The sequence below is a fragment of the Myotis myotis genome, unplaced genomic scaffold, assembly GCF_014108235.1.
Source record: "Myotis myotis isolate mMyoMyo1 unplaced genomic scaffold, mMyoMyo1.p scaffold_m19_p_16, whole genome shotgun sequence".
NCBI classification, from domain to species: Eukaryota; Metazoa; Chordata; class Mammalia; order Chiroptera; family Vespertilionidae; genus Myotis; species Myotis myotis.
The window spans coordinates 17831592-17852978 of NW_023416320.1; the positions used below are offsets into that span (position 1 = coordinate 17831592).

The 21387-nt window shown below is 37.8% G+C and overlaps 1 protein-coding gene across 12 annotated transcripts in view; it reads left to right on the top strand.

Annotated features, from left to right (window-relative positions):
• Positions 1-21099, top strand: part of PKHD1L1 (PKHD1 like 1) — a 131711-nt gene extending 110612 nt beyond the window's left edge. For all 12 annotated transcript variants that reach the window (XM_036338079.1, XM_036338080.1, XM_036338087.1 and 9 more), the window contains 11 exons: positions 378-543; positions 2414-2646; positions 2841-3008; positions 5139-5296; positions 7715-7850; positions 11044-11388; positions 14188-14339; positions 14731-14877; positions 15216-15369; positions 19388-19675; positions 20996-21099. In XM_036338079.1, the coding sequence (XP_036193972.1) occupies positions 378-543; positions 2414-2646; positions 2841-3008; positions 5139-5296; positions 7715-7850; positions 11044-11388; positions 14188-14339; positions 14731-14877; positions 15216-15369; positions 19388-19675; positions 20996-21006 (1958 nt within the window). In that variant the 3' untranslated portion in view covers positions 21007-21099. The remainder of the gene's footprint in view (positions 1-377; positions 544-2413; positions 2647-2840; positions 3009-5138; positions 5297-7714; positions 7851-11043; positions 11389-14187; positions 14340-14730; positions 14878-15215; positions 15370-19387; positions 19676-20995) is intronic.
• Positions 21100-21387: the final 288 nt, after the last annotated feature.

Consider the following 21387-nt stretch of genomic DNA (forward strand, 5'->3'; position numbering starts at 1 on the left):
AAGAAAATAAATCAGAGTCCATTTCAAGAATGGAGTAATGGGGCTGATTGAGCTAGGCTTATTAACATGCTAAAACTCACAAGGTGAGCCCTAACATGCAAGCACTTTTCAGATCTGCTAGTACCATAATTGTCCTTGCCCCATTGGCCAAAACAAGTTACATGGCCAAGAGCGAGAAATATGGAAATGACTACTCAGTGGTTTGATACAGGGAGACAACAATCTACCACATATGGTGGTGGATTAATCTTCCACATAAGGTAAGACCTTCATGTTCAAGGTAGAATTAAATTATGTGTCTGCTGGAATGTATATGAAATGCAACTGTACCACTTCCTCTATAGAAAGTAATTATTTTTCTATTATTTACATCTCAGGTTCAACATTTGTTGGATTCAAGAATGTTTGTTCAGGTGAAACTAATGTGATATTCATTACTAACCCTTTAAATGAGGATTTACAGCATCCAATCCATGTGAAGAACATACAGCTGGTTGACACTATTGAAAAAGCAAAAATATTTATACATAGGCCTGATATAAGGTAAAATATATGAAAACCCAGTTTTCTTCCTCTCTTCATAGTTCTCCACGGCCTTTTCCCCTGCCATAGAGCTGGGAAAGTTGCTATGTTAAAATAACTGTGTGTTTTTTATCAGCATTATGAAAATTAAGACTAATGCATCTGTGTTTTCAGTTAAGTTGAATATATGTATATTCTCTTATACTGTTTTTTCCATGCATTATATTTATTTCATTGATTTTTTAGAGAGAGGGAAAACGGGGAGAGAGAGAGAACATCAATTTGTTGTTCCACTTATTTTATGCATTCATTGGTTGCTTCTTGTATGTGCCCGAATCAGAGATTAAACCCACAACCTTGGTGTATTGGGATGATGCTCTAACCAACTGACCTACCCGGCCAGGGCTCCAGGCATTGTAAATAACACTATCATTAAACATAAGAGGCAGAAATGCAGTTAAAAGTGTGCTATACATAAGTATCTCTCCATTTGGAGTGAGAGACATTTCTAACATTTCTTTGATTTTTATTAACTTTTTTGTTTCCCGTTGCTCTCCAAGTGTCTTATCTGATGCACTCCAACATTTTGTTGGAAATTAAATGTCTGTCCTTATAATCACTGTGACTGAGAGTATGTGGGAACTTAGAACAGTGATTTTTCAGTCGCAAAGGTCAGGTGGTATCAGAATATTTGTAGCTGAACCACCTCCATTCTAAGTCTTAAAAGAATATAGTCAATAACTGCTACTGTTCATAAGAGGTGCAGACTAGGAATTTAGGTGTAAGGCAGCAGTGGAGGTAAGAAATTTTCTATTAGAGATCTTTGTCCATTTTCAGTATAAGGAAAAGACAAGGAAAAATGCTGTCTGACATCTCTTCAGAGAAATGCAATGTTTCATAAATAATTTGACTTCATCTGATTTGTTTTGATGATAGCCCTGCAGCTTTTCTCTATGGCTGCTCTCCTTCCCTTTGAGAGGATTCCCTCAATAACTAACTTGAACAAAAGTCCACATCTCAGCCTGTTCCTTTGGAAGCTGAAATCAGACAGAGCCCCAAGCTGTAGTATGAGTGCCACTAGGCAGCTACCCACGGACTTGTTTACCAAACAATGTATAGTACATTGCAAATTGAGCAGCTTTTTTATTATAACCAATTAACAATCCATACTCCAGGTGGCCCAAGATGAAAGCAGAATACCATCCGTGGTTGAACTGCATTGTGAGTTGTTAGTATTTCATCTCTTACAGTTTGGGTGTCTACAGCTAAAATGTGCAGCATAAAAACCATAATTCAAGTACATCTGTTTGCATTTTCATAGGCAAAAGTCTATGAGAATAAATACTAAATCTGCAGTTTGTGATGATTCTAAGAGCTTAAGATAAGAAGGTGAAGGGGACTGAATTTTTACCAAGTACCTAGATGATTTCATAGTAAGCATATAATACTTTTATAATATTTAAAGACCCATTAAAAAAAAGAGAAGGAAAGGAAAAAGTAATACTTTCCTGCCAACACAGGAATTTTTTATGTCCTGAACAGTAGAGTAATGTTAGTATATCATGAGCTATTCACAAATATGAAATTTATTATTCAAGAAAATATGAAACAACAAAATGGAATTCTAATTTTATATCCCACAGGTATAACTTGTCCTTTTGAAATGTTAATGAATTCATAACAGACCAACTCAACACATGGAAAACAGATATCACTACAATGCACATTACATATGCTACTGGGTCCTACTTTAAATCCTGTCTGAAAAGATAAGATTCAATCAATCAAATTTTTTTGGATACTCTCTTATCAAACACTCAAGTATACTCAAATGCTCCCTAAAAATAGGGAGGAACACTAAGTATTCATACATTTGACCTTTTTTCCACAGGAAGGTGAATCCATCTGATTGTGTAGACATGGTTTGTGATGCCAAAAGAAAATCTTTTCTCAGAGATTTGGATGGCTCCTTTCTGGGGAATTCTGGTTCAGTGATACCTCAATCAGAATATGAATGGAATGGAAATAGCCAATTTGGAATTGGAGACTACAGAATTCCAAAGGTTATGCTCACATTCCCAAATGGAAGTAGAATTCCTGTCACTGAGAAAGCACCTTATAAAGGTTTGTTGGATATATTCTGTTAGTTCTCAAACTTGTGAAACAAGATATTATCTTTTCTTTTTAATGGCTGATGTACTCAACCAATAATGTATTTTCTACTTAGTAATGTTACATAACAAGAAAAAGATAGTATGTGGATGCTTTTGCAAAGAGATTTCTTTTCATTGCTAAAACGTATATACCTATGTTTCTAGGAATTATTAGAGATTCAACCTGTAGGTACATTCCAGAATGGCAGAGCTATCGGTGCTTTGGGATGGAATATGCAATGATGGTCATTGAAAGCCTGGATTCTGACACAGAAACTCGAAGACTCTCACCTGTGGCTATAGTGAGCAGTGGTTATGTAGATCTCATTAATGGTAGGTGTTCAATGTCAACAAACTAGGATTACACAAAGCATTCACTATTTAGTGCATGCATAGAGACATCTCATAAATTATCATCACATAAAACTAGCAAACATCTGTGCCTCCCATTTGTAAGAAAGATCTATGTATAAGAGAGATACTTGACTCTTCAGCAGTTTCCCATATTAGAAAGCCAGAGCAGTGATTCAAAATTGAGCACTAGAAGAAGAAAGAGAGGAAAGTTATTTGTTGAGTGATCTTCATACTTACAACATAAATATTTTTAAGAAAAAGTTGGCCTGAGTGTCTCCAAAATGACAATTTGCCTCTCATAAATTAAAAAAATGATAATGAAACTGAACAACCAATGAGTCCAGGCTGCCTGTCACTACTTGAGCCAATTAAGCAGAGACAAGGTTGAATTATATATGAGTGTTTATTCTAATACTGCCAGCAGTATGGGAGAGCAGCAGGTCATCCATGAAAATCTGCTCTACCCCTCCCCATAAGCCAGCTGCTTACATTGGGTAGGACAAAGATTACATGGGGAAGTAGGAATTACAGGTCTGGGAAAGTGCGCAAGGTTACAGGTTACAGGCATTGCAGGCTGGGTGAGGGTTGCAAAGGGCAGGGGCCTCCGGGACTAGATTGTTTCAGCAACAAGGTCGTTAATCTTTCCATGATGACAGGCAGTTCTTAGAAAAGGAGAATGGACTACATTCTAAGGTTAACTCCCATGTTCCAGGGTGTACAACTCTCAGCCAGGTTAGAATGTACTTTCTCTAATCAGAACAGAACAATCCTAGTTAACAGAGCATGACTAATATTTCTTACAACTATAGCTAGTCCCCACTATTCTATTTCTGCCCCTAAGAATAATATATTATTTGGAATACTTGAGAACAAATATTCTCAGCCTACTCATTTTTTATTTTCATGAATCCTTAGAAGACTTAATCTTGAAATGATGTGTTTTGTTTTCATTTCTGAAATGAAATTTGAGATACACTGGACTAGGTGGCTTTTGTCACTCTAAATGTTTCATTTTATATGTCGAAATTTCTTTCTGTTTGTTTAAAACCCCACAAAGAAGGTTTATTTAAAGGTAGGATTTATAGTTTGGATGCTAAGGGAAAGTTTATGTTCTGCTTGAGTTGCAGAAGTTTATATTGATTTAAAATTTGATTGAAGTCAGTTATAAATATTTATGATAAGTTCAAGTAAGCCAGGAAATTGAGCAATGCTAATGAATAAATACATGAAGAAAATTCATCATTCCATACCTCACTCAACGTTTATCCCAGCCACTGTAAAACTGAAGTGAAATAGAGAAGTTGGCTACAAAAGTCATGGTATACCTGTTCTAGAAAGGTCTAGATTCAGGTAGAGAAGCACCCACTGTCTTTTGGCTTTCTAGAGAGTTTATTGGAGTGTCATTTCTCAGATTGCTTCAGTTCATTAATGATGTTGACCTTCCAATACTACCTACCTATAATCACACTCTTTAACAAAAATATATTAAAATAACAGTGGAGGGCAAAGATAATAAAAAACATACTTAAGAGTTTGTTGAATTTACAAATTAACTGATGAACAAATGAGTATAAGAAAGAGTTAATGAATCAATGGTTCAGACATAGAAATATACCTGTTTCTAGGTACAGTACAGGCTCTATTTTTAACAACTTAACTCTGTTACAGCATATTTCTCAGCAGAGTCTGAGAAAGTTGGTTCCCCACCATACTCACATTTGCTAGGTAGGAGAAAGGATGAAGCATTTTCTTCCTTACTATGTGGCCTGAGCTTAAATATGATTAAAGTAGAGAACCATGCAAATCTAGTATTTCTTCATTGACTTTCTAGTACAAATCCTCAATACATTAGTTTGCCCATCTTAACTTGGGCAGTGTAAAATTGTGGTAAGTGAAAGAAGTTGCTTCCCTGCCTTCCTATTTAAGCCAAGGAGTGAAAAATAGCTTAGATCTCTGGGTAGATAGATGGATGGATGGATGGATGGATGGATAAAGGATGTAAATGCCGAACTTCATCACTGCCATTTATTTTTAGTGCAATTACTTGTCACACGTTGCACTAATAACATTCATCATAGGAAACATGAATTTCACTTTCTGTGGATTTAGGCCCACAGGATCATGGTTGGTGTGCCGGATACTCCTGCCAGAGAAGACTGTCCCTGTTTCACAGCATTGTGGCTCTGAACAAATCTTATGAAGTTTACTTCACTGGCACTAGTCCTCAGAATCTTCGACTGATGTTGCTTAACGTTAAGCACGACAAGGTAAGGCAAGATGGAAATAATTGCTTAAGAGTTATTGGTGTTAATTACTTGCTTATATTTCTATCTGCTAAGGACTTTCTCTTTCTCTCACATTCCTCATGAAACTTTATCTCCTCCCCTGTTCTCTTGAATATCGTCAGCCATAGCTTCTTTTCAAGGATCATCAGGGTACAACCAAGAATACTATTAGCCCAGGTAGTTTCATCAGCCTGAGAGCACATAAGAATACCAAACACCTCACCCCTCATATGCACTTGATTTATGAGGCATGACACTGGGGCCTATGATTTGTGTGATTAGGAAGGAAATCTGAATTTTTACATAAAAAATAGTGCACATCCAAAATGGTCACTGGAATTATATATTTATTCTTCCATGCTGTTATTATTTATATGTGTCAGAAATACACCTTTGGACTTTAGGATCACAGCACATTATCTAAAATATCATCATTAATGTCAGATCTTTCCTATAAACAATTCAGCTGAGGTGATTAAACTTATATATACTATGTCAGTGGGAAAGAGTTTGAGGTTAAGCAGTAGTCTCATAATTTAGATTTTTTTCTAAGAATATGAGACGTGGACGTCTAAGAGTATTAGGAATGTGAAGAAAGGATACTGATGAGATGAAGCAGAGAGAGGAGTAATGAAAGGAGACACCCACCCCTTCTCAGGTGACAGCAATCACAGTTTTTTGGTTGCTCAAGATAAAACCTGGAATCTATTCTTGATTCTTCTCTTTCTCTCACATTCCTCATCCAATCCATCTGCAAAACCAGTTGAGTCTCCCTCCCTAATCTCCAGAATCTGACCACTTCTCACCATCTCCACTGCTACCATCCAGTTTGAGCCAACATTATCTCTTCCTTGGATGAAGGCAATTGCCTCCCAACTCCTCCTCCTGCTCTATCTTTGCCCCTCTTCTGTCTATTCTCACCTCAGTAACCACAGAGGGATTCTCAAAATGTAAGCCAGTTAGATCATTCCTCTGCCCCAAACCCTACAATAATTTCCCTATTGGTCTTTGCCCAAGAGTCAAGAGTCCTCACAGGGGCTTACAAAACCATATGAGAATCTCCCCCTTAGCTCCTCCCCTTCTTATTTTACTCCTCCAGCCACACTGGGCTTCCTTGCTGTGCTCAACACACCAGACATGCTACAACCAGGGCCTGTATTCAGATGTTGAGTCTGCCTCCAACATTCCACCCCAGGTGGCTAACTCCCCCATCTCCTCAACTCCCATTTGCTCCATAAGCCTACCCTGATTACCCTTCCTCTAGGCTCTACCCGTTACTTACACTCTGATCTACATAGCACTTTTCTTTTTCTCCATAGCACTTATCACTTTCTAACCTGTTTGATACTTTGCTTTTTATTATTTCTATTAATTATTCTCTGTCTCCTCAATCTACAATGTAAACTTAAATAAGGCAGGGACTTTTGAGTGCTCCTAGAATAATGCCTGGCTCAGATAGACACTCAATTTTTGAATAAAAGAGAATATTTTTAGTTAGGAATGCAACTACGAAGTATTGTGACAGTGAATATTCTGAGCCTCTGTAGACAATTCAAAAGAATTTTCCTTCCTGTCCTGCAAAATCCAGTCTTCTTACTTTATGATTACATTTGACAGCATGAGATTTGGGGAATATAAACATGGAAAATGAACAAAATTGAATCAAAGAGGAGAGTTGCTTGGACTGGTTTTTATTAGTCTTTTCTAATTTTTAATCTTCACTGGGGGATCTTTTTCCATCAATTTTTAGAGAGTTGAAGGAGAGGGAGATACAGAGAGTGAGAAAGGTCAATGTGAGAGAGACACATTGATTGGTTGCCTCCACACATGCCCCAACCAGGGCCTGGGATACAGCCTGCAACGAAGGTATGTGTCCTTGACCAAAATCAAACCCGGGACCCTTCAGTCTGTGGACCGACATTCTATCCACTGAGCCAAATAGGTTAAGGCTAATTTCTATTAGTCTTACTACCATGTTTGTCTCGGAAATAAGCTTTTTTTTTTTTTCAACATTAAGTAGCTAATTTTGTGTGATTACATTATACAGAGTACTAAATTCCCCATTTCCTCTGCCCCTGGAGTTGAAAGTGTGCATTGAACTCTGTTAGCTTTTAAAGAGGTCCTTTCTTTAATTTAGAGATTCTCCTCAAATAATTTCTTTCTTATATTATACTTTTCTACTGAGAGTTATCAATTAAGTTGTAACATCTCTATGAACGGTTGAATGTAAGTCCCTTTAATAATTTTAGCTCAATATTTATCCTAAGTCCATAAAATTTAGTTTTAATTTTTTGCAGAAAGCAGATATAGTTCAAGGGCATTTATTTTTTAAGTGCTAATATTCTAAATATTTTGTTTCATTGTTCCTTTAAGATGTAAAAATGTGTTCACTTTTAACAGGCTGTTCGGGTAGGAATTTTTTTCTCCACACTGCAGCGTTTGGATGTCTATGTGAACAATGCATTGGTCTGCCCCAAAGATACAGTATGGAACCCCCAACAGAAACACTGTGAATTTAATAGACATCTACACACAGGTATTTACTCAGAAAAATACAGTACACATTATGTGTGTGTGTGTGTGTGTGTGTGTATATGTATTTAATTACATGTAAAATTCTTTGTTGATATTTTATTAATATCTTTAGTTCCTTTGCCATTGATGAAGGCAAGATGAAATAGTTTTTAGCCACCAAATACTAAGAAGTGTTTATTTATAACATGTATGTCCTAAAAGATAAGTCCTGATGGAAGTCTTAGCTATCTGCAACATGCAGATATTAATTTTTTGGTTTATGATGGACATTCCTTAGCCCCCTAAGAACATTTACATTCTACACATTCAGTTTAGTTATTCCTATGTACAGAAGAAAACTTGGTTAGAATTTTTATCCTATCTCTGCTTTACTTCTAGTTCACAGATTTAAAAACCTAAATTAATTGACAATATTGCCAAGAAAGTTAGTATAACATCAACCTAAACACCATGAAGTATATATAATAAACTAAACTGCACTTAAATGAAATATATGGAGAGGCTAAACTTAACCCATTTAACTAACATTTGCAAAACCAGGAATTATCTCTGTTCACTGAAGTCTTTTTGTTAATCTGATACCAATAAAGTCAATACATTCCATTCCACATGTGCTAATTTATTATCATTTTTATATGTGCCCTGTAATCTTTGCTAACAATCACATAAATATCTACTTTGGGTCATAATATAAGCTGACATGAGAGTATGAATGGACAACCATATTCATTACCATCTATGGAGCAAGTCCTATTTCTACTAATTATATGAATAACTAATGTTTCTAGAGACATTACTATGTGCCAGGCACTACATGCTTTCTGTATAATAACATATTGTTACTATGTCCTAATAATAACCCTATGAAGTAGGCACAGATGAGTAAACTGAGACACAAGGAGGTAAAGTAATTTGCCAAGGTCTCTGTCTTAGCTCAAGCTGCCTAACAAAATACCATAAACCTGTTGGCTTAAAAAATGTTATTTTATCACAGTTCTAGATGCTGCTGGTACTAGGTCAAGGTGCCAGTATGATCAGGTTGGGGACAGCTTTCTTCCTGGCCTGCAGATGGCCTCCTTCTCAGGGTCCTCACAGGCAGAGAGAGAATGTGTGAAAGCATGCAAGTTGTCTGTTATCTCTTCTTATAAGGGCACTGATCCATTGTGAGGTCCCCACCCACATGACCTCATCCAAACTGAATTACCTCTCAAAAGCCATGTCTCCAAATACCTTCACACTGGGGGTTAGGGATCCAACACATGAATCTGTGGGGAAAGGGGGACACAACTCAGTCCATAACAATATCACAGCCAGTAAGGGCAAAGCAAGGACTCACAGACTAGCTCTAGAACCTGTGCACTTAAATTATGCTCTCTTACGTCCTTATATGCTAAGGAAGCCAGTGTTATCATTTTTACATACAAATCATTATATATATTTACAGCTTAATTTTTATAAATTTTAACAGTTTTTTCAAACTATACTTTTTGTACCAAGTACCTATTGTTCAAGTCAGGAAAGTGGAAAATATCCCAACAGGCATAATTTAATATAAGGAATTGGTTATATATATGCTGAAGGGCTAAGAAACAACCACTGCCCTCTTATGGATCTCCCCATACCTCCCCCCCCCTTCCCCACCTTCCCACCCCGGAATTGACATTGCTTTTAAATGAACATTTTGCTTTGGCACTTGGAATGTAAAATAATCTCCCTGTATTATGAACCTGTACATATTTTTTTTGAAGACATGAGGTAGTTACCTAGGATAAATGGTATATGTAACAGTAGCTTGATTATAATACAAAAGCACATACTTCAGATTCACAGAATGTTTAAACCAACTTGCATCTAGAATTTATCCTAGTAGGTATTAAATAATATATAGTAACAATGAAATGGCTCCTTAGTGCCATTGTTATGAATGTCTAGTGCTTTCATAAGAAATACCCTCTTCTTTATAACATTTTCATTTCTTTTTCTTAGTAAGTCTCACTATGAAATGTGGTAAAAATCTGCACCTCTTATGGCAGTACTATTATACAATTCAACCTTTGTCAGGGCTTAATACATTTTAGTAGATATATTACCTCTTAAACATTATTACTATTGGCACTGTGCCATAAAATAGTATATACAGGGGTTGGCAAAAGTGGGTTTACAATTGTTTGCATGGAATATAATACAATAATTAATAAATAATAATATAAGAAGAAACTGTTTTGTGTACTCACAACTGTAAACCTACTTTTTCACACCCCTGTATGTTCATTCATTTTTAATGTATATAATAATCCCAATCACTTTTACAAAATTTGCTTCCCTAGTAGAATTTGTTTTGCATTAACCAAATATTTGCCAAGCTGAAATGTAAACCTATTTCACATAAAATCCTTCTGGGATGTTTTTATTTTTAAAAAAAATATATTTTATTGATTTTTTACAGAGAGGAAGGGAGAGGGATAGAGAGTTAGAAACATTGATGAGAGAGAAACATTGATCAGCTGCCTCCTGCATACCCCCTACTGGGGATGTGCCTGCAACCAAGGTACATGCCCTTGACCGGAATCGAACCTGGGACCCTTCAGTCAGCAGGCTGACGCTCTATCCACTGAGCCAAATCAGTCAGGGCCTTCTGGGATGTTTTGATGTCTATTTGTGTTACATAATATTTTTCTTGGTAAAAATTGAAGCACTGAATTAAAAATGTTCAAGATTTGGTATATAGCACTGCACAAACTAGATGGCTACTAAAGTTAAATTTACATTTTTTAAATTATCAAATGCCTTTGGTCAAGGCTTTAAAATTCTGGACATGTAAATAGTGTTATAATACAAGGTCCTGGGTTCATAATTAGATTTTATTTCTCATTTATACTGTGTCTGTAGTATTTTTTAAAGTAAATTTAATGAACCAATGATTATTGTTTTCTAAATTAATTGTTTTTAATAAAATTTTAAAACTTTTAAAAAAATTTTACATATAATGATTAAAATTAGTATTATTTAAAAGATTGACTTTAATTTTGCTTGTTAGTTCTATATGTGTTTTTAAGATGCATACTTTCTTATGAAAGAATGATAATGGTGAATTTTTGGAATTTCATAAATTTAAACAAATATTAAATATTACATGGTAATTGTGATCATATGAATATGCATAACCATGCTGTTTTGACTTTTTTCCTTCATAGAGCAATTCCTTCCTAACCTGAATTCCACTGTCCTTGGTGAAAACTACTTTGATAGAACCTACCAGATGCTTTACCTTTTGGTTAAAGGAACCATGCCTGTTGAAATCCACACCACCGCAGTCATATTTGTTTCTTTCCAAATACCTGCTGTAACAGAAGAGGACTTTTATAGCTCTCATAATCTAGTTAGAAATCTTGCCTTGTTCCTAAAGATACCAAGTGACAAAATCCGTATCAGCAAAGTAATAGGAGGGGACAGTGTGCGCAAGAAGAGATCCATGGGACTCACGGTTCAACTGGAGATTGGAGATCCGCCCCCTCAGTTCATAACCAATGACACTGCAGGTACGAGTAGTTGACCTTTGAGATAGAGCAATGCAGTTACCAAATCCACACCCACAAGTAACCTTATCAAGGCCTGGTAAGCATGACCTCAGGAAATCCCACCAACCCTACATCCTGAACCCTGTGAGGGCCTTAGAGACCCCTTTTCCTGCCCTACTCCTGTAATCCCAACCTATTTTGGAATGATGAAGGAATTTGAGCCTCTATTTTATTATTGTAGCAATTAACAAATTCAACCAAAGGATTTCACCTAATATAAAAGATCTGAGAAGTGACCTAAAGAAGTGGCCTTATAGCTGAGAGATTAAACATGAAAATAGGGGGGTGGGAATGTTCAAGGCTGAGAAGTAGTTGCTGAGAGTTTGATGCTTTAGAAGAATTGGGAAGGTCCAATAGGTCTGCAGTGGAAGGAGGCAGGAAAGGCGAGCTGCTGGAGATGAGGTTGAGCAGTAGGTGCGAGATAGTGGGAACCCAAAAGGAGCTCTCCTGTTCACAAGCTGAAGAAGGACTGTGAGTATGTTCTCCTAAGGAAAGATTAGTAGAGTGGTGAAATAGATTTCCATAGCAAAGTCACAGATTGACCCAACAAGTGCAAATATGCAAGCATATGTTCTATCTTTATTCCTATGCTACTCTAATCAGCCTCACCAACCATCAGCCCTTTCTCTGTTCCTCACCAGCCATCACCCCTTTGGCCGTCCCTCACTCTCCAGACCCTCATTTTCTAGGTATCAGATAAAAATAAGCTCAACTGTCCCGTAACAGGTGTCTTTGCTGCTTTAAATTATTTCCTTAGAGTGACTCCTTTTGGGTATCTGGGTGGGTACATGTTCTGTCTTCAGGTGTTCCTCCTCTCCATCTGTTCAGTCTGTTAAAGTTGGCATCTGAATCCCAAGGGGGCCTTCATGACCTCAGGCCCTCACGCTGCCCTCTGGACTTAACAGTTTTTGCTACAAGATGGTCTTCTCTGCTCTGCACAAGCCTCTCTAGAGGCTACTGAACCTTCCTGGCCTCCTGCTGCTAATCCCCAGGAGCTAATTCCCAACCATGCTATTGTTTTATGGGTAAACCTGTGTAGTGGGTGAAGATCTCACCTTCTGCCACTAGGGGTCATCACTCATTTCCCCAGCAGGTTTGTTTTGACTCTACATGAGCCATTGCCATTCTGGAATTCCACCAGTTAGGCGGGCAAGAGGTTCTTCCCTTGTGGGGATAAGCCTGTGGAAAGGCTTGCATGAGTAGAGGAAGATGCTCATCAACTCTCTTTGTTGAAGAAAACCGGAAGCACAGGCTTGAATTATAACCAGTTCTCTCATGATGTTCTCTGCCCTGTCATAGGATTACTTCCTTTCAAAAACCCTATAATCCCTGTGTTGACAGGCTCATAGCTTTGGACCCAAGAGAGTCTGTTAATTTAACCCAGGAGTGGTAGTGGGTCCATGGTTCATATACAGATTGTTCACCGACTCTTAGAAATCCTGGTTAGCCCTTACATGTATTGGGGTCCAATATTTAGCATACTAGCCACTCAAATATCCAAAGAAACTATGATGTATTTTCTTTTTTAAAAAAATATATTTTATTGATTTTTTTACAGAGAGGAAGGGCAGGTGGCAATAGTAGTGTATGGGCATGAAGCACCCTCATACTGCTACCGTTAGGTCACATGAACCCGCCTGCCTGGGAGGCTGTCTTGGAGAAGAATACACAGAGGAAGTGAGGGGAAGGGGGGAATCTATAGCCTGAGCATTTGTCCAGAAGAGTCTGAGTCAACCACAAGAGACCTTCTAAATTGACAGGAACTAAAATTCCCTAAGACTGTGATTTTCAAATGTAAACCTGCTGGCCTAGGACATGGCCTCCTTCCCGAGTCTTAATGGAGGAAACTCAGTGGTCAGAATCCTCCAGGCAGGACTCTGGATATGGAAGATGCTGGATGTCTAGGAACAAGGGGTTGTCGAGGCCCACAGTACACCAAAACGTTATCTCCGTGACAGTTGTTTTTTAAAAGATCAAATACAGTGGAGTGTATAGAATGGAGTGGAAGGGGGAGAGAATAGATACAAGAAAGCCAGTTTAAAGCTCTTCTAGTGAGTCCACTGATGATGGCTTTCACTGGGATGCTGACAGTGGGACAGAGAGATTTAGAAATTGGTAACTGATGAGATGGTGTGAAGGAGAGGTGACGGGTGAAGTAGAAGAAGCAAATGTTCCTGACTAAAGAAATACAACGGATAGAGGTGCCACTTCACAAGGAGCGTTATGGAGACAAGTCGATTTAAGAGGCCCTGCCAAGCTAGAAAAAGAGTATAGTAACTACCCAGAGTTCAAATTAACCTTGAAAATCATCAATATCCAGAAAAAGTAACCCTTTGTTAGTAATTTAATAAATGTAGCAACCTATTAATATACATTCTATGGATTTTATTCTTTCATTCCAAAATGACACTCTTTTTTTAAAAAATGGTAAGTGATGAAAGACAGGCATGAAGAATGACATGGGAAAATAAAAAATTGAGACACATGTTCCCATTATGATTTTATTCATTTTTCTTATATCTATTTTATCTACCTTTGTTTTTTCTTTAATTCCAGCTTTAAAATATACTCTACTGAGCTTTTCAGTTTCCTACCTTCGTTAATATGACTGTCATGTTAAGCTTATGTACAGTTAGGAAGCTATAGAATTCTATAATGTGAATGGAGCAGCACAAACAAAGACTTAAGTGAAAAACTGTCATGTGTTCTTACAATTCCACTTCCTTATAATCCTTGTGTCATAACACTGTTTCCTCGTAGGTCAGATGCAATTATCTGAACTCCAAGAAGTTGCTGCTTCTCTTGGACAAGCTGTAATTTTAGGAAAAACCAGTAGTACCCTTGGATTTAATGTCTCTTCCATGTCGATTATCAACCCCATTCCTAGCTCAAGTGATTCTGAATGGATTAAGGTAAGAAAACACAACTAGAAAAATGCATTTTAGCTACTTAAAACATTGTTGCTAATTTCTTATTTCAATTTTTTTTTCTATTTCAAGACTAATTTAGAGGGCATGTCTAATTTATTATTGGATATTTTATATGGTATCACTAAAATGATAAAGTAGGTTAAAAAGGAGCCTGTCTTCTAAAAAATTATTTATTGGAATAAAATGTGCTTTGCCTTGAATATTTACAACAATGCTTCATGAATTTGATCTAGAGGAGATATTATAATAATATTTGCACATATTAACATTTTAAAATAAAAATGAATATTATACTTAGCTTGGTTAAGATGATTTTGCTACTGAATGCAGTTTATCGTGTGAAAACCACTCCATCACTCGTGACCATTCGCAGGTGACAGCCCAACCAGTGGAAAGGTTTGCATTTCTTGTTCATCATGTGGCCGCTGTGTCCTCGCTCTCAGTGACCAGTCAACCAGTGGCAGCGCAGCTGGGACAGCCTCTTTCTCAGCAGCCGTCAGTAAAGGCAGTAGATCCCGACGTAAGTTATAACTCAAAGCTTCATTTAGGTGGAAGAATTAAGCTATAAATTTGGGAGGGTGAGCCAACTTCACTAATCCTGGTACTCTGCCTGCCTGAGGATTGCACTATCAGACTGATATGTATGGACATTGTCTAGTACTATTTTAAAAATATTTCTTTTCCATGAATTTGCTCCAGTGCCCATATTTGTGAATTCTTTGTGTAGAAGAAAATAGTTCTACTGATTTTAAATTTGTAATGAGGCATTTTTAAAGATAAAGTTTCACATATCTTTTTGTAAAAAGCATGGGACAGGGCAATTAGAATTCTCTACATTTAGGTTTTTTTTTTCTGTAGGGTAATTGTGTATCAGTTGGGATTACTTCATTGACTTTGAAGGCCATACTAAAGGACTCCAACAATAACCAAATCAGCGGTCTTGGTGGAAATACAACAATTCCATTTAGCAGCTGTTGGGCCAACTACACGGACCTTACTCTTCTTAGAACAGGTGAGCGTACTATTTTGAATCCTCACATTCTATATAATAAAAGCCTAATATGCAAATTGTCCCCTCTACCGGGAGTTCAACCTGGAGTTTGACTGCTCACTATGATGTGTGCTGACCACCGGGGGGCACAGAACATGGCAGGCGTTGGCGAAGTGATGCTGGCAGTGGGCGGCAGTGGAGGCGCTGCCGGCCCCAATAGGCCTAGATGAGAGCAGGATTGCAGTGGGATGGTGGAGCAGGTGAGCAGGTGGTGCCAGGCTAAGGCGGGTGCGAGTGGGACCAGATTGCCCTGCTGATCGTCCCACAGATGGCGACCTGCAGCAGTGGCGGGGGGTGGGGCCACCATCCAGCTCCCAGGTGCTGAGGGAGCCGGGTGGGAGCCTGATGACTCAGGTGGAGGGTAGCACACATAGGGGCCAAGAGGTCACCTGGGGCATGTCCTTCCATGCCAGACATTCACACTTCGATCGCTGGCCAGGCCTAGAGACTGCACCCATGCACGAATTTCGTGCACCGGCCTCTAGTATATTATAATTGAACAAAGCATTCTATAATATGCTGTTGAATAAATTATAGAAATCAGAACCCCATACTCTGACTTTTCATAAAACATTTAGTCTAGCTTACAAAAATATATTTAATATGCAAAACAAACTAGAAATTAAAATAAGCAATGGAAGAAATTTAAACTGGCAATTTGAGGATATGCATCAAAATTATCTCATGATTCATATTTTTATCCATTTGCACATTTTTATAATTTTCACTAAATATGTATTATTACATTTATAATATAAGCAATTAACAGATTTTCAAATTAAATGATAAGATAGGATCACATAATTTTAATACCTTGTGCAGGAGTTGCTTTGAGATCAGAATAAAGGTTCTAATAAAGCATATCCAATGAATCTTTACTAAGTGATATCTTCAACATTGTTACAGTAAATACAGTCATAACTTCCACAGGGATGTTTCTTATATTATCTCTGTTTGAGTTGATGGTGTAGCTCCAGTTAGTAAAAGCCTTTCTTCTGAGGCCAAAATGGTATGTCCAAAAACAGATCCTATTGGTGATAGATTATAAAGTACCTAAAACAATGAAATGGATAAACTGCTTATACTTGAGACAGACCTCCATTAATCTGTTTACCTCAATCTGGGACCCTTTTAAGAACTTTATTTTTTTAATTTATTTATTTTTTATTTTATGATTTGTTTTTTTTTTATTTATTGCTTAAAGTATTACAAAGGGTATTACATATGTGTCCATTTTATCCCCCCGCCCTAGACAGTCCCCTAGCCTCCCCTGTCCCCCAGTGTCTTATGTCCATTGGTTATGCTTATATGCATGCATACACATCCTTTGGTTGATCTCTTACCCCCCTCCCTCCTGCCCCCCAACCCTCCCCGGCCTTCCCGCTGCAGTTTCCTTTTAAGAACTTTATAGCCTAACTTCTGAAAAGCACTCTTACCACTGTTATTTCAAAATTACACACACACACACACACACACACACACACACGCAGAATAAAAGTAAAAATAAAGAGTACAATAAGTAAAATAATTCTAATAGTCATCTGCTGTTTTTCATAATCACTAAATATCAACAACTAAAATCATTCCAGAAGAATCTTTTCCTTAGTTTTTGTTTCCTGTGCTTTGATAATGACCTACACTAGACAATCCGGTCTGCCTACTAGGCAGCAATATCTCAACCTTGTGTTTGATGAGGATCAAATGGCAATGTGCTAACATTGTGCTCTTGGACAAGGACCCTGAGTATCCCATATGCTTGCTGGTTAAGGGCAGAGCCAAATTCTTGAACAGTCAGCCTAAATGGTAGTAGGACTGGGAAATGAGGCACCTGCAAGAGCTCTGCCTGCAGAGCAGGTTGTCCACCACCCCAGGAAGGTGGACTCAAGAAGTGGCCAGTGGCAAAGACCTGACCTAGGGACCAAAGTCTTCAAAGTACCACTTCCAAATAGCAATGCTCCAAAGTAACCAGGTCACTGGAGCGCTGAAGCAATGATCTAGGTTTGGGCATTTTGTCATGATAACAAAATAGCACTCTCCTTTTATACAGTAAATTGTCTTTCAGAGTTCAAAGCCTCCCTTGGAGTGTCTATCTGACCTGCTATAGAGAAAGAGCTGCTGCTCCTAATCTCTCTCTCTCTCTCTCTCTCTCTCTCTCTCTCTCTCTCTCTCTCTCTCTCTCTCTCTCTCTCTTCACCGAGTGTAGGGCCTCAGTTCCCTGGTTGTGGACAGTAAGGAAGGTCAAGTATACTCATCTCTTCATTATCTTTAGGTCAGTTAGGCAGTTTGTAGATTAACAATTTTAAAGCACATCTGAGAAAATTAACAAAGCATCTTTCCTGTAACTCTTTCCAGTAGAGCCCACAGTTACTGCACTGCGGGAAATCCCCTTGCAGATCAGACTGTAGTCGGACAGCATGGCAGCATGCACTCTTCTACTTACAGCGTTCTAAAGAGCAAAGCAGGGCCCCCTGGGTATGGGCTGTGGTTTCTAACACAGCAAACAGGGAAGTAAACAGTAGGTGAGAAAAGGATAGAAGAAGAAGAGAGTAATCAGCTGAGACTCCATCTTTGAGTAACCTGGGTAAAAATAGTCTTACTGATGAATATAATATTTGAAACATGTTGACCTAGCAGCCTATATCATATTTAGTGCTTATTTCAGTTTCTATTACTGCATAACAGGTCAGCCCAAAATTTGACGGCTTAAACAACACAGCCTTTTCATTTGCTCACAATAGTGTGGGTCAGGAATTTGGGCAAAGATGGCTCATCTCTGCTCCACGATGTCTGAAGCTTCTGCTGGGTTTGCTTCATTGGAGTTATAGCCCTAAGGTCCTGATTCTGGTTTTTGTCTGGATTCTTCAGTTCTACAAGGAGTAGCCTCTCCACAAGGCTAGTGTAGGTTTCCTCATAGTTCTTCAGGAGAAAAAATAAAAACTTAATTTCTTTACATATAAAAATCATTAAGAAAAAAATACACCTGCCACAAAAATTCTGTTTTTCAAAGTGAATAAAAGGAAAGACAAATGCATTATTGTCGTGAATTTTAACAGTGATAGAAGTCTATAGAGCAATGGTCGACCATCTTGAAGGCCATAGAGCACATTGTTGTTGTTTATGAAAACACAATGTGGTCAAGAGCTAATTAAATTCTCTCCCTAAAAAAGAAAGGAAGAGTGAAAACAGAAATGATATTTTTAGAAAAAAAATAGAAAAAAAAGGAAATAAAACTTCAAGGTCTGTAAGTATTGCAAAGTCTGTTCTGTGTGGTAACCACTTAATAATGATAACAGTAGTCCCAGAATAAATTATGTTAAGGAAAAATATACTGATATCATATTCAAAACTGTGGGAAGATTTAACATGTGGATTAAAAAAACATTTGGATGATTTTTTTTCTGTTTCACTCTCTAAAAAGATTTAACAAGTGTTTCTTCAAACTTGTGTACCTGGGGTAAGTGGAAAGGGTCACAGTTTTGCAACAAAAAGTATCATCTGACTTAAAGCAAATGTGGGAAACAGTTTTAAAAAATGTTGAACTAAGTGGAGGACATATGGGTATTTTTTGTACTATTTTTTTCAACTCTTAAAAGTCCAGCATTCATCCCCACCTCCCCCAAGTGAGGCTGAGGCTTCTCCAGTTTCGGTCCAGTACATAGGGATGAAGCAGAGGTTCAGCACTTTCACCTCCAGTCCCTATTGTCCCTCATTTCAAACAGACTCTCTCCTAGGCACGGATGCTACAGAAAGGAAATCTCGCCAGAGAGCCCCTGCCCATAGCTGATGGGAAGATTGAACTCCTCAAACTCAGAGCCCCTCTCTACACTTGTTTATACTTATACACTAATTCATTTGACTCAGTTTCAAAAATACGGTGTTAGGAATCATACGTTATTGCAAGTCAATGAAAACCCAATTGGAAGTGTATGAAAATCAATAAAAGGAAGTCAAACACCACGATGATTTTTTTTTCCCCTAGGGAAAAATTATAAGATTGAATTTATTCTGGATAATGTTGCTCGGGTGGAATCCAGGGCTTTCAGCCTCCCAGCGCAGTCTGTCTCTAGCGGCGGCAGCAGTGGCGGCGGAGGCGGTGGCATCAGCAGTGGCAGCAGCAGCGGCAGCAGTAGCAGCAGCAGCAGCAGCGGAGCCTCCACTGTGGGCACCGCCGCCCAGACAATGATGACAGCGATTAGCTGTCTGATGGGAAGAATGTTGCTCTTGGAAATATTTATGGCTGCAGTTTTGACTTTGAACATAAATCTAGGTAAGCACAGTTCGTTTTTTATGCCATGAATGTCTCCACATACTGAGCTACCAGTAAATGGTTACCTAATAGAGACAGCGCACCACCCTTGTGCATGGTATCACTGTGGACTCGAAGACATGGTCTCAGCCAGCGAGAAAGTAGTAACCTCCAGGAAATGTTACTCACTTTACACGGTGGCATAGAGAAATGTGGGGAATGAGAAGTGCAGGTAATGTCAGGACTCGTTTTCACTTACAAGGGGCGGGAGCTTAGTTCGAATTGGCTTGGGCAGTAACGTGAACCCACTTAACTGAGAAGTCCAGAAGTAGTCTAATTTCTGCCTCCGTTAGACCCAAGGACTCAAATGATGTCTTCCAGAAGCTGTCTCTCCCATCTCTTGGCTGCATTCACTTTGGTAGTAGATCCACTCCCAGGTAGGCCCTCCACCAACACCACCATCCCTCCTGACAAAGTAACACTAGCATCTTCATGTTTACATTCTACTGGCCCAGCAGCTAATGCAGAAGGAATACAACTCTTTCCCTAGCTTCTTACTATCCTACCTCAATTAGTAAATGATATTGTTCCTGGCATTTTTTTAGGATTTTTTTCCAGATAAAAATGTTAATCAACAGCTTCTTCTTTGTTACTAAATAGTCTATCATTCTTCAATGAAGACATAAGATGATTTAAAACCCCTTGGTCTTGGTCCATTCAAGGTGCTATAACAAAATACCACAGACTGGGTGGCTTCTAAACAGCAGAAATTTATCTCTCACAATTTTGAAGGCTGGAAGTCTGTTCTGGCTATATCCTTACATGGCAGAAGGGGTGAGAGGGTTCCATGGCGTCTCTTTTATTAGAGCACCAAACTCATTCATCACGAGGGCTCCACCCTCATGACTTAAGCACCTCCCAAAGACTCCACCTCCAAATACCATCACAGCAGGTTTTCACAAATGAATTTGAGGGGGATACATTCCGACGTTAGCAACCATTAATGAAATGAAATGCTGGTTTTTACATATAACTTTGCATTCCAAATTAATAATATTTTACTTTTAAAAGAGTCATGAAGTTCCATTAAATAAAAGGACAAAAATGGAGTGTGAAAAATACTGTGTATAAGCACCACTACTCTCTTTTCACTGTTCCACAAAAAGAATACATTATTGATTCTAATATTAAATTGATAAACTTTAAAATACTAATTTTCACCTACTACTTTTGCCCTATTAACTATACTAGTTAGACAAGTTAAAATTTAAAAACATTTTGAATCATACTCTATGTTACTACTACTTTTAAAATATGTATTTGTATGTTTTTACTTTTCAGGAAACAACTGAAGTGCTATTCTGAAGAACAGGCTGAAAACAAAAATATAAGAACTACTTTTTTTTTCCTGATCTATTTTGTTGCCCAACAAGAAAGTCTAAAAAATATGCTAAAATATTTTTATAATATATAAAATGTATTAACTTTAATCAAAAAAATCAAATTTCTTCAAAATATAAATTTCTTTTGATTCCTTATATGTGTATGTACTGATTTAATTTTTTTTTAATTTTCAGAAATCTTTTATTTAGAAGCAGAAATGCCACCTTGCTGCCAGATATCCCTACAAATCATAGAATCCTTTACATAGTTGAAGGAGCTTGTCTAATTTTGATTTAACATCTGTAGATCTGACTAGAAGTACTTTGAATTTTTACTCACACTGAGGGATC